Raw genomic sequence first — 14,096 nt, 5'->3', positions numbered from 1 at the left:
TGTTCTGCGGGATAATTAATTGCATCCACCTGGTGTCCCAGGTCTAAATCAGTTCCTGGTAAGAGGGGAACGATGGAAAAAAAGCAATGGGGCTGGCTACGAGGTCTAGAGTTCAGTTTGAGGGGTATGACAGAACCAACTAGATGAAAACCAGTAAAAATAACAGTATACACAATGTAGATGAACAGAAATTATTAAGTGATCGGTTTGAATGTCCTCTTACAGTTTGCATTAAATCAATTAACCTTTATGGCCCTCTGGGCACAAAATGATATTCCTTTAATTAACCTTGGCGTATCATTATATAAATATTTAGTCTGATAAATTCCCATCTTAGAACAAGATTACCAAAATTCTCCAGACATTCAGTATGCCACATTCAGCAGTTTTATCCCAAACCAAACATCAGTTCAGGTCTTAGTGGTAAACCCCATGGGCCACAGCGCTTTAGGCCATAAGTACAGTTGTTCAATACTACAACTGCAGGCTGGAAATGAGGATTTTTGACACGCTCTAGTGGTCCACCTCGTCCCCTTGGTCATTTAAGATCTAATAATGCTTCCTGTAGTGGACAACATGGATATGATGTGGTTTCATAGCCCTCCTTATAATGACCCTGTCCTCCCCAGGGCTCCTAGCTCTCATGATGTATAGATCACCCCTGACTGTGAAACTACGTAAATACGCTTGTTTTCACAAGCACCATTACCATGAGTTGTGAACACATGGGGCCCACGTAATGTATTTTAATACAGCAGCATAATGCATATACATCTGATCAACTGTGACCCCTTCATGGTACTGAAAATGTAATAAGTAGATACGACAGATTTTAAACAATAGTTATGTTCGGGGGTTTTTTACCCCTTGTGCCCCCTAAGAAAATTACATTGTCTGTAAGCGCATAGCTATAGCACTCAGGTCCAGCCTGATCCAACAATGGAGAGTCCTTATACTGTAGACTGTGAGGGACTGAAGCTTTCTGAATTTACCTCTTTACATTCTTTCAGCACTCCAAGGCCAACCTACAAGAGCCCTTCACTCGGGGTCCGATTCCGACCCGAGTTAAGCTCGTGTAAATGGAATGTAATTCCCTTTTTATGCACCTTTCTCTCTACGGGTATTCTGACCTTGAACTTGAGAATAGCATGCTATTCAACCGCTGTTGGGTGGGGATTAAATAAATGAAGGTGTGGTGGTGTGTCTACAGATATGCCGTATTCTAACCTCGACTTAATTCCCTCATAATTACACCATCTTTACACATGATGAAACAATGAATAAGGTCAAGCAACCTGTCGGTTCCAAGTGGAACAACATCTACTTTATTTTTCCCCCCCGATAGAAATAACACCATTCTCCATTCACTGTAATTTACAAATTGATAAGAGCTAGGTAAATGAGTAAGCCGTTTGGATAAGGGGATTGTAAATATAAATGACAATCGTTTCCTAACCCTAAATAATACACAAGATCAGAGTTTTTTTTTAAATCGACCAACTGGTGGTGGAAAGGAGATATATGTGTGTATTAAGATGGTTCTTTCATTAATCCCCATTCTGAACCAATTCTCTCAATTACACTGAGTGTACAAAACATTAGGAACACCTGCTTTTTCCATGACAGACTGACCAGCTGAATCCAGGTGAAAGCTATGATCCCTTATTGATGTAATTTGTTAAATCCACTAAAATCAGTGTAGATGAAAGGGAGGAGACAGGTTAAAGAAGGATTTTTAAGCCTCGAGACAATCGAGCCATGGATTGTGTTTGCGGGCCATATAGAGGGTGAATGGGCAAGACTAAAATATTTAAGTGCCTTTGGTAGTAGGTGCCAGGTGCACCGGTTTGAGTGTGACAAGAACTGCAACGCTGCTGGATTTTTCATGCTCAAATGTTTCCTGTGTGTATCAAGAATGGTCAAGCTAACTTGACACAACTGTGGGAAGCATTGGAGTCAACATGGGCCAGCATCCCTGTGGAACACTTGACACCCTGTAGAGTCCATGCCCTGATGAATTGAAGCTGTTCTGAGGGTAAAAAGAGGTGCAACTCAATATTAGGAAGGTGTTCCCACATTCTTTGCACACTCAGTGTCTGTCGAGTAAATTTGAATTAAAGGTACACCATATTTAATGGGATGGCTTTAGATAAATGTACGGAAAACCCTTTTGAATGAAAACTCCACGTGAAAATCTGTTGGCCAGCAAGTGGGAGGGTTTTCAGCAGTTGAATTACATTTATTCAGTGCGTGCAAGGTAGCCACACCTGCAAAGCTTGTTACACACCTGCATACGGTAAGTATGAATACCAACTACCGAGAAGTGCTCAATAAATCAAAAAAATTATCGATTTTCTGAGTCTGAATCGGGCCCTTAGAGCTGAACCTGAACAAAACATGTCTCAGCTTGTTTTTCTCACTGGCCAATGTCATGTTTAACCACCCATGTGGTTCTAAGACATTGAAGGTTGCACATAAAGCTTTTACAAGAGACTTGAAAATTGAAAGACCACTGATGAGTGAAATGTGTAGTGTTGGGTAATGATTTGACTTTAGGAATGACCCCAAACATGGCAAAATGCATTGGTTTTCAGAATTCCCCTAGAAACATAAAACACCACAGGTGCACATTAAATATAAATAATTTTATAATATACAAATTGTACAGTCATGAACAGTAGGGATGTGGACATTTCCATGAAAAGCGAATACAAAGAATACCTTTGTTTTTACAAAGACTGCAGTGCGTGACGGTAGCCGATGACCAAAGACACTCAACATTCAAAATGGCAGCGCAGGTGATGAAAACAGTTACATCGGAGATGAAACCTAACAATACAATTCCAGAGGCCACGAGCAAGCTAAAGTGACAATATAAAGAGATTGCCCTCCTACTGTATCATGTTTCTGTCATTTCTAATCTGTCCATTTCACATAATAACACACAGGAAATGAACCCTGGAACACACATTTTGCACAGCATTATCAAGAACAATTGCACTGCCACTGACTGCTGAGCTTTAGACAATTATGGTTACATAAAGACAGGAAATAGTAGATTACCTTTTTTCCATGAGTGGGTTGGAGGCGCTTGTTCTAGACAAGGCTGAGGTTAGTTAGTCACAGGATGAGGGATCGTCAAGGAAGAGTAAGTAAACAACATTCAGCATCATTTAACTGATGAAGTGCCAGATCCTGCTTCACTTTCTCTCCATATCCTTGTTTTTCAGTATCAGGAAAATTTTTGTCTACCCACTCTCCCCAGGGACTACTTAGGGCAAAGCTGAGCAAATGCACAATCACAAATCATCTCTTATCACGAGAGATGAGGGCATGGAGTTCACGACCCCCCAGGTAACACAAACGGATACAGGACCTGGTGTCATTTGACCCAACTCTGTGGAGGTTACAGTTGTCCATGTTAATGGTGTCCTTCCAGAATGCTGTAGGTGTTAAAATACAATGATGTAAAGAATGAGATCACCTGATAGTTCCTGGCTGTATTTTTCCACATTTTCCTACCATAACTTGATGTACATTGTACTTGAACAGGCAGTATTGTCACTGTGTAAAATAATATACAAAGGAGCAAGGCTCACAGATATATAAAAAAAAAGACTCATATTGGTATGAACAACAGAACTTATGAACACATAATAAACAATGTATGAATAAGCAAATATGACAGTCCTACATGATCTTATATCCGGGCAAAAAAGCGATTTGTTTAAATCTAAAGAGAAAGAATGACTTGATAAGAAGCCAATGGGGAAATCTGTCTCAGGTTCCAGATAATCTCTTCATTTATCACAGAGGGGTGTTTTAGATTTACATTTCTTACTCATATTCGTCCTAGCCACACAAATATTAAAACTGACAAGTCATTTCTATTCTCTCTCAAGCTGTGACCCACAAAGCTAAATAAAACATGTTGAATACAACAAGTGCTTATTAAAGCTCATAATCGCCTAAAGCGAAGTGTCGCTGGAAAGAAACAATACCACAGATAATATCACAAAAAAAAAGAAAAATGATCCTGACTTTATATCAAATCTGCTATTTGACATGTGGGCAAACTCCTTTCTACTTGAACAAGTAGCAGCTGTGGAAATTCCATCAAACATGGTTCAAACATAACCCCTGACCACTTGGCCATTAGTAATGACCTCACGCCCACAGCATGGACCATATGGTGGAAAAAGTTGCCAATGACGACTCCATAGCTACAAATCCCCAATATGCCTAAGGAGGTAGCTAGCTCCAGTATGAGCGTTTGAAAGCACACTTCAGCTAGCGTTAGCACGACAGAATACACTGAGCCTAACTTCAAATCAAAAACAGAAACTTACCCTTTAAATCAACAACACCTGTTAAAGCCAAATTCCTTACCTCCCGTTCAAATCTAAAACAGAAAACACTGAACTTACCTTCAAACACTGATTGTAGCAACCCTCTCAGGCTATAACACTGAAACCAACTTCAAACTTCTGACATTTGTACTTGACGATTTAGGCCCAGTATCACAATAAGGCTATCCTGGTCACAGTTTGGAATTCTATTCTATACAATACATCTGCCATTGAGATAAACATTTCAGAACAGTCGGTTATTCAGAAAAATACCACATCTACAAAACGGCGACAAGCCTATATTCATCTGTAAACATACAGGTTTCTACAGACTTTGCTTAGCAACTGCAGTACAAGAAAAATCCATCCCTATGAAAATCACAATCCAGATGAAGTGCTATTTGTTATTTTTCGAGGTGAGGTTTTCCACCGTCAATAGCCACATAAGTGACCCCCATTATAAATGTATGACTTGACTGACACCCCACTGACAAAGTCCATTAGCCGGTTAATGATTTCTCCACACAGCATCGATGCAGCACCACTTTAAAATGAAAAGCAACATGATACCTTGAAAGACTACATTATGATTTTGGTATGGTCTGAAATGACACCGTCAAGAGGGGCTTTAAAAGCTTGAGGTGAAATACTAAAGCAAAGTCAATGGAAAATGGCAATTCGAACACCGCTATTCCAAATTGCTCAATATTTTTTTTTTACTTCTTCTATGCTCCGTTTCTATCTTGAACACCCAGTCATGGCACAGCCCATAACCTTGCCCTCATACTTGCCAAGTACTTTTTAATGACCATTGATTGGAAAAGCTATTAAAATCAAACGTGTGTAAACTCTCAAAGTTGACTCAACATTTCCATGTTTGGTTCTCATCACACTTCACTTCCACTCAACCCACACACATTCAATGGAGATTTACTCCATTATCAAACCCTTGACTTGGCTTGGATATTGACACATTCAGAATGCAAGGCGAATGCGTCATACCTACTATAAGAATCAGAGTGATTATCAGCATCATCTGTAGTACTTTACATTATGTGCTAAAAGTAAATCAAGTTCCATTCACCTTGCATTGGATTGCCTGTCGCAACAGCCACTACATTTCCCACAGTGCTCCTCATCTAAACCCATGTGACATACAGTTACTGTACCACTATGGTACTGTACAAATAAGGACAAGCGAGTTTGCCTGGTTAAAGTCTGTGTTTCTTCAGACCCAAGCCCCATTGGTCCCATCAATTTGTCCATTATATCCAGTGACTCTCGTACATTAGTATCCTCCGCATCATTCTCAGTTATGTACGTTCACTACGTGTAGGCATAGGATCAGTCTGAGGCTGTGAGAGAGACTGTTGTGTGTCCATCTGTGGTAGAGATGTGTCCATTGTGGAGAGCTGTCTGCTGCAGAGGATAGAGTGATTACATGGTAGGAGGATGTTGCAGTAATTTAGGCTGTTCCAGGGGGTAATGGTGAGCCCCTATCTTAGGTTATGATGTTTCGTAGGTACATGATTGATGGGTAGGAGAACCCTTAGGTGTGATGTCTGCTGTGGTCTGAAGAGGTTCACACATCTGACCTTTGACTTTCTTCGGGGCATTGATTGGTCAATTTGATCTGTCCATCATCCTTTACTGCCTTTTGCACCTCCTGCACTAAATGTTCATCCTGGTCAGGTGGGTCTTGTTGCACGTCAACATTCTCAGTTTCTCCATTCTCTTCCCCTCCATTTGTCTCTTCCTTAGTCTCAACCCCATTTTCCTTCACTTCCATTTCAGCTCCTCCCCCTTTCTCCTCTTTCTGCCCTTGCTCTTTGGTCTCCACCTCCACCTCTGAACCCTTGGTAGTTTCGGTTTCATCATCAACTGCCACCCCATTTTCTTTCTCTTCCACGGTCTCCCTCTCTCCATCTCTATCCTCCTCAGTCTCTGCCCCCGCTTCTTCTCCCTCCTGCACTCTCCCCTCTTTGTCGCTCTTGTCATCTGTTCCTGCAGCTCCAACTCTCTCCTCCCCAGTTTCTACCCCGCTTTCCACCCCTTCCTCAGTTTCTGCCTCAACTTTTTTCTCTTCCTCCACCTCACAGGGAGCCTCACCCTCTTTACACACAGTCTCTACCTCCGCCTCTTTCACTTTCTCCTTTTTGTTCCCCTTGTTTTCCTTCACGTTCCTCTCCTCTTTGAGCACCTTTTCCCCATCGTCAAGAATCTTGGAATCTTCCAGATCTTTCTCTGCTGCCGATTGCTTGTTTTTCTTCTTCTTCTTGTTTTTTGACGCATCTTTAACAGAGTTCTTGTTGGACTTGCTTTTGAATATCAGTTTCTGAAAGACAGGATGTTTGTGTAAGAACGTTTCTCTAAACTGCTGTTCTATTGGCCATGTTAAGGATGGACAGACAGACCGTTGGAAATTGACATAATAGCAAACTTGGAAAGAACAAATTAAAATGATTCTTATTGTGGGGAATGAAATTGTAATTTCAAGGGAATTGATTGGTGCCTTCAGGGGTACAGACCAAACAAGAAAATATGGCTGGTAATATTTATGAGATTGCCTCCATTGACCCTCTTTTAGCTGAGACTTACAGTATACTGAGGTAAACAGCATGTTACCTGCACACAAACATTCACATTATCATTCTCTGCTCATCTCTGCCAGGGTTATTGCCCATCAGTTTGGTTGCCAATGGTGACCAGAGTTTAAATTCAGGTCACAGACAATATCAGCATAGATTCATTCCACAAAGGACAAAGGTCAAATCTAGAGGTTATATCAGTACAATCTAGGATCAAATGGAAAGTTATTTCTCAACATGCATTGCCGTGGTTACCACAGAATGGTTCATATCTCAGGAAGAAAGGGGTTCATTCACATTTGACCGGCAGTGTGCATATTTATCTATGTGAAAACAAAAAGAAGTGTGGCATGGTGAGGGGTGATGTTGGCCTTGGAGCGCTTCTCTGGCTAGTGAACAAGCTGCGAGTCGACCCACATGTGCCAAGACAAACACGGGGAGGAATGAGAGGTCACACACCTTGGATTCCCCCCTCTTGCGTGGAAGGACAGGTCTCTGAAGAAAAAGGACCTGCTTGGTGGCCAAACTTCCATCACTAGGGCAGAGGGAGAGATAGGGAGACGGAGAGATAACAGGCAGAGGGAGAGATAGGGAGACGGAGAGATAACAGGCAGAGGGAGAGATAGGGAGACGGAGAGATAACAGGCAGAGGTGAAATTGGAGAGAGGGAGGGAGAGAGAATATAATTCGAACTGAAATACAAATAACTTTGGAAACCATAGCCATTTTATAGATTGTTGCTTGATTTGTCGAGAACAACATCTGTACCATCAATAAAGAAATCCATGTCACACAAATCAGATTGCCACAAGCTCTTTTAGAAATACTTGGGGTCATTTCAGAGCAAGGAAGAGAGGAATGGAAAATGCAGTTTGTATTATAATGCTCCAGTTCCACATGGGGGAGCAATCCACACTCCAGGGTAGGCATTATAATGGTTTGTGTGACTAGTATGGTCAGCTCTGATGCTATATTAATAGCTGACATCTACCACAGTGAGATGTGTTACATAGCAGTGGTCAACCTCGATAATTCTGCTTTCTTCCCTTTCTGTCCTTTCTTGTTAACACGAGTAACCAAAAAGGAATTTGGAACAATGATGTATGTAAATGTAAATATGTTCTATGCTTAGGAGAGAGCTCAGACACCAAGAGAAAGAGACCATGTTTACTGGCTTCCCGAAAACATGGCTGTCCTCATAAACTTCCCCCAAATAATCCCTGTCCATGTACATGTCACACTCTGTGTTCATTTATGGATAATCCATACAGTACAGATGACAGACAGACTAATCCACCGAGGAGATTCTGTCATCAGTGGGCTTCCTGTCTCTCGTGCTTGCTCTCTCTCCTGTTCGTCTCTCTTCGTTCCATCTCACATCAATAACGTTCCCTCTGCTTCTCTCCTTCATCTTTCCATCCGATATGCACGTATCGACTCCGTTTCTTACTTTAGCCTGCTGTCTCTAACTATCTGTCTCCTTCACTTTACTTCTCTGCTTCTTCTTCTTCTTCTGTGAGCTTCATGTAGGCTTTCTCTATCCTTTCCCTTTTCCCTTCTCTCTTTTGTATATCCCCTGATCTCCCTCTCCAGATCGCTCTCTCTGTCACTTCCTCTCTCGAAATCTCTCATCCGTTAAAACATATGTACTCTTATACACACGGGGAAGAACCAGCTTTGAGTTAAGCTGGAGCCTTAACTTGGCATATGAAGAACAACGGAAATGTATGATAGGGTGACAACGGTATAGCGCTGGCTGCAAATCTTCCCCACAACATCAAATGGGCTTCCAGATCTCCTGTAGAGGCTTACTATCTAAACCACCCCCCATTTCCCATCCCTCTCTCCTTACCCTGCGTTTCCAACAACCTATTTTCCAGGCTGTCATATCGCCGGACAGCTTCCTGCTGAATGAAAGCGGAAAAGCCAACCGGAGTCCTAAGAAAAAGCCCAAGCCCATTAAAGTAGAACGGAGCGGATGAGTTTGAAAATTACAGGCCCCTTGTTGCTACAGTCCTCTCATAGCTGTCAGTGTCTGCAGTATTGGAACAGAAACTTCTTATACCAGCAACAAGACTTTCTTTGGTACAGTGGTAGGGAACTTGGTGTATTATGTTTAGTGGTTACCTGTGGTTGTTCACATCAGCTTTATTCATGTTTTCTGTTGAGTCATTTCTTACAACGGTATAATGAAGCACTTACTTATTTACTAAAACAGTTACGATGTCCAAACATCAGATTTACACCAAATATAACATGTTTCATGTGGCAGAAATATACTGTACATTACCACGTGCACCTTCACATTCATGTTACGTTGATTAAAGAAGCCTTGAGTCCCAGTGGATGTTCACTTTAGATGCTAAGTAGTGTGTACGTAGGTCTATGCAGATCAGACTCCATGTAGTCTCCATTGGAAGAAGTGCAATTTGCTCATCCTCAGACAGTATCCCAACGTGCATTAGCTTTAATATAGTTGTAAAAATGGAAGAGTCAACATAATACAAGTGTAATGAACAAGCTAATCTGAAATGGGTCATCAGCTATCGTTGCTGTGCACAAAGAGACGAGTGTTTCAGAGATGGAGAGAAATGACCGTTGCTGTGTTGTATCTAGGCCGGCTCTCTGATTAATTAGCCATGTTGCGCTGTTGTGTTGTTGCATTTTGAGAGAGAGGGATACAAATAAAGAGTGATGAAAAAACAAGGGATGAAAATAGAGCGGTAATTAATCAGCTAAGCTCTGGAACGGTCACAAACACGACCACCAGAGACAAGGTTACGCAAGGTAAACATTTAACTGCAACCGTGTTGAACTCTAAGCATATACTTGGAGTCTTCATAAGCATGACATAACACATAACTCTGACTAATAGCGGTAATCAGTAGTTGAAACAATAACAAAGCGTTCTCCCCACCACTGTTTCAGTCAAAAACGGGAGCATGGGGTTGGAGAAATGTTACCACTCAAATTCTATGGATGCAAGGACTGACCATCCATGATATTAAAATGATCGTTTTAACCATGTTTTCAGGCTATACAGTGTTTGTTTGCATTTACTTTGTTTACAAACATTGGAGCAAAACAAGCTTATATTTTGGGTTCTGATGTGGTACGACAGTTGAACTAAGCTCACAAGACATTTATTTATAAGTTATGTTCTTCAGGAATCAATGCAAGGGGTACATATTGGATTGGACGTGTTCTGACTTGTGATAATGATGAGCGCTTGTGACTGTGTAAAGTGGGGTTTCAGGTGGGAAACAAGTATTATTGAAGACTTGGAAGACATGTTGTGACTGCTGATAGATGACTGAGCTGTTGACCGTTAGCGAATGTGTGCGTGCATAGTCCTCATATAAGATGAATGAGTCGGCAGGGGCTGAGCAGAAGAACCGTTACATTTCTCTGAAGGGATTTTCCAGTTACACACATTTGTGGGTTTAAACTGTCTCGCACCACACGCTGTTACGAATGAACCCGCCAATTGGGGCCAGTTAGTATTTTCGTTGAACAACCTGTTGAGTTCTTCTGACTGACTTCACAATCCATTCCACAATCCACAATCCATGAGCTGTTAATTGACCAGTGATATGGGCTGACCATCGCTTGGTCCAAATGAGGTGGGTGCTCTTCGAAATCAAAGAGAAGGCAGTTTAATCTCCAGAGGGTTAATCAGGTTGACCAATCAATACCAGAGTTAGGTAACCAGGAGATATGGTGGTCATTCAGGCCCTAACTCAATACTAGTGAGAGTGTGTATTGGAAGGTCAAAGTAGTTACCTGTTGGTCTTGATGATGGGTGTAGGCAGGACACACGTTAGTCTCCAGCCGTACATGGCAAGAGACTGGAGCAGGGGAACATAGTCTGTCTTCACCTGCAAGCCCTAAAGAGAGAATACAAACACATGAATATTACATACTCCAGTTATACACAAACACTATACACACGCATGCATACACGTACGCATAAAGACAAGTACGAGGAGGGCTGGCACAATTATCGTATAATCCTATAACTGACAATAACTGTGAACTTCAGAAATAATTATCATAATAGTCATAATGCATTTTCATTTTAAGAGAAGGGGGGATTCAACTTCATATTCAAGTAGATATAAATGACTCAATAGCAGAAGTGGGTAAAGTTGGTAGTCATTTTACGAGCAGAATGGCACCGTTGGGAGAAGCTTCATTTCCAAAAGTTCCAAGAGGTTTTTGAGACAGGGATGTTACCAAAGCTGGGTTGTACTCATTAGGTTTGTCGTGGCTATTTTTCAGAGATGCATTACGATGCTCAAAACATTTTAACAAAAATGACAATTATGACAATAACTGTGCCCATTTGCATGACAAGTAATCTTTACCCAAAATTCCAAAGTATGAAAACACACACGCAGGCAGACAGGCACACACACGCATAAACGAATGCATGCATAAACACATAAACCATTAAAACCACATCAAAAGAGTCACGATTACCCAAGCTCTTGACAACAGATGATGAACTATGTATGATGCATACCAAAATACATGCATTTCTGTTAGATTGTTCGCTGGTATGACAGTGTAGTGCACATGGGATTTGGGTTAAAGACACATGCTCGTCGCACGCACACATGCGCTAACGCCTCTGCTCACACAGGAAGTGTGTGTGGTGTTCCATCTCCTCTGCATCTGCCCTCACTGACAAACCACAGTATGTGTCAGATATGAAAAGACAGAATAACAACAAAAATATCCAGAAAAACGCATGTTAGAAATGTTATAAATTGATTTGCATTTTAATGAGGGAAATAAGTATTTGACCCCCTCTCAATCAGAAAGATTTCTGGATCCCAGGTGTCTTTATACAGGTAACGAGCTGAGATTAGGAGCACACTCTTAAAGGGAGTGCTCCTAACCGCAGCTTGTTACCTGTATAAAAGACACCTGTCCACAGAAGCAATCAATCAATCAATCAGATTCCAAACTCTCCACCATGGCCAAGACCAAAGAGCTCTCCAAGGATGTCAGGGACAAGATTGTAGACCTACACAAGGCTGGAATGGGCTACAAGACCATCGCCAAGCAGCTTGGTGAGAAGGTGACAACATTTGGTGTGATTATTTGCAAATGGAAGACACACAAAAGAACTGTCAATATCCCTCGGCCTGGGGCTCCATGCAAGATCTCACCTCGTGGAGTTGCAATGATCATGAGAACGGTGAGGAATCAGCCCAGAACTACATGGGAGGATCTTGTCAATGATCTCAAGGCAGCCGGGACCATAGTCACCAAGAAAAATATTGGTAACACACTACGCCGTGAAGGACTGAAATCCTGCAGCGCCCGCAAGGTCCCCCTGCTCAAGAATACATATACATGCCCATCTGAAGTTTGCCAATGAACATCTGAATGATTCAGAGGACAACTGGTGAAAGTGTTGTGGTCAGATGAGACCAAAATGGAGCTCTTTGACATCATCTCAACTCGCCGTGTTTGGAGGAGGAGGAATGCTGCCTATGACCCCAAGAACACCATCTCCACCGTCAAACATGGAGGTGGAAACATTATGCTTTGGGGGTGTTTTTCTGCTAAGGGGACAGGACAACTTCACCGCATCAAAGGGACGATGGACGGGGCCATGTACTGTCAAATCTTGAGTGAGAACCTCCTTCCCTCAGCCAGGGCATTGAAAATGGGTCGTGGATGGGTATTCCAGCATGACAATGACCCAAAACACACGGCCAAGGCAACAAAGGAGTGGCTCAAGAAGAAGCACATTAAGGTCCTGGAGTGGCCTAGCCAGTCTCTAGACCTTTATCCCATAGAAAATCTGTGGAGGGAGCTGAAGGTTCGATTTGCCAAACGTCAGCCTCGAAACCTTAATGACTTGGAGAAGATCTGCAAAGAGGAGTGGGACAAAATCCCTCCTGAGATGTGTGCAAACCTGGTGGCCAACTACAAGAAACGTCTGCCCTCTGTGATTGCCAACAAGGGTTTTGCCACCAAGTACTAAGTCATGTTTTGCAGAGGGGTCAAAGAATTATTTCCCTCATTAAAATGCAAATCATTTTATAAAATTTTTGACATGCATTTTTCTGGATTTTTTTGTTCAAATAAACCTACCATTAAAATTATAGACTGATAATTTCTTTGTAAGTGGGCAAACGTACAAAATCAGCAGGGGATCAAATACTTTTCCCCCCCACTGTATGTATATATATATATATATATACATATGTCATATGCGTGCACACATTGTAGTGCTATATGGGCATCTACAGTACAGACTGAGGGCAGTGGGTCCCAAACCAACAGATAGACAAAACAACTGTAACCACAAACAAGTCTTAAGCCCAAGCCAGTGTGAATTGGCCAGGACCCATTGTTCGAGAAACACTGCAGTAGGGTAGAGAGGGCTCTGCTGAAACTGTTATTTACATTGGCATTTGCAGTCCCAGCATCCCTCCGAAAATCCAGAGCTGTGAGAGCTGTGTTTTAGGGTTTGTGTTGGAACCTATGCCAGAAATGGACACATTTTCAAAGCCATAAAAGCAAAGTAAATTGGGAAATAAGTTTTGTTTAATGGCCCTCTTCATTCCTGAGCGTAACTGAGACTCGAAAGAGTGAATCATGTTCTGGAAGATTCCCTCCCCCTGATCTCACCATTGTCACCTTGCTGCATCAGCACATGAGAAACGGAACCCGGCGCCTTAGCAGTAACTCTGTGTTCTGATTTGTGTGTTAAATATAATCTATATATAAAAACAGGGTGGGGTGCAAGCTAGGGTGGTAAAGGGCTACATTATCAAGAGTGGAGAACGGTGAGGTAGGGGCTAAGATTTGAAAACAGAACAGCGTTATAGAGTAAAACTAGCAGGGTGGGGTTGAGTTCAACTCTTGGGTTCAAAGTTCACTAAGAGTTGGATGAAAGAAAACAGAGCTCTATTGTTTTGAGGTAATTCTCCACCGTTTCTATTTGATAACACATGACAGACATAGCTCCCTTTTTGCAATAAGTCTAATTCTACCTTAATGTTTTTACAGGCCGTAGTCTGGTCTATCAGCCCAGGGAAATGATCTAGGCTACTCCTCTAGCCTCCTAGCTGTCACTTTGTCTTTGGACCGTGCTGCACTTCTTCCACCACAATCTCATTATATTTTTATGGACAGG

At 41.9% G+C, this 14,096-nt stretch overlaps 1 protein-coding gene across 2 annotated transcripts in view; it reads right to left on the bottom strand.

The window, feature by feature from the left end:
- Window positions 1–2,626: 2,626 nt before the first annotated feature.
- The window catches only part of LOC106605274 (raftlin), a 67,072-nt gene continuing 55,602 nt past the window's right edge, over window positions 2,627–14,096 (bottom strand). For both annotated transcript variants that reach the window (XM_014200731.2, XM_014200732.2), the window contains exons 8-10: window positions 10,721–10,824; window positions 7,397–7,472; window positions 2,627–6,684 (exon numbers count right to left, since the gene is read on the bottom strand). In XM_014200731.2, the coding sequence (XP_014056206.2) occupies window positions 5,932–6,684; window positions 7,397–7,472; window positions 10,721–10,824 (933 nt within the window). In that variant the 3' untranslated portion in view covers window positions 2,627–5,931. The remainder of the gene's footprint in view (window positions 6,685–7,396; window positions 7,473–10,720; window positions 10,825–14,096) is intronic.

The sequence above is a fragment of the Salmo salar genome, chromosome ssa05 (genome assembly GCF_905237065.1).
Source record: "Salmo salar chromosome ssa05, Ssal_v3.1, whole genome shotgun sequence".
In the NCBI taxonomy this organism is placed as follows: Eukaryota; Metazoa; Chordata; class Actinopteri; order Salmoniformes; family Salmonidae; genus Salmo; species Salmo salar.
The sequence above is the reverse complement of the archived record's forward strand: the minus strand, read 5'-3'. Positions and strand labels throughout refer to the sequence as shown.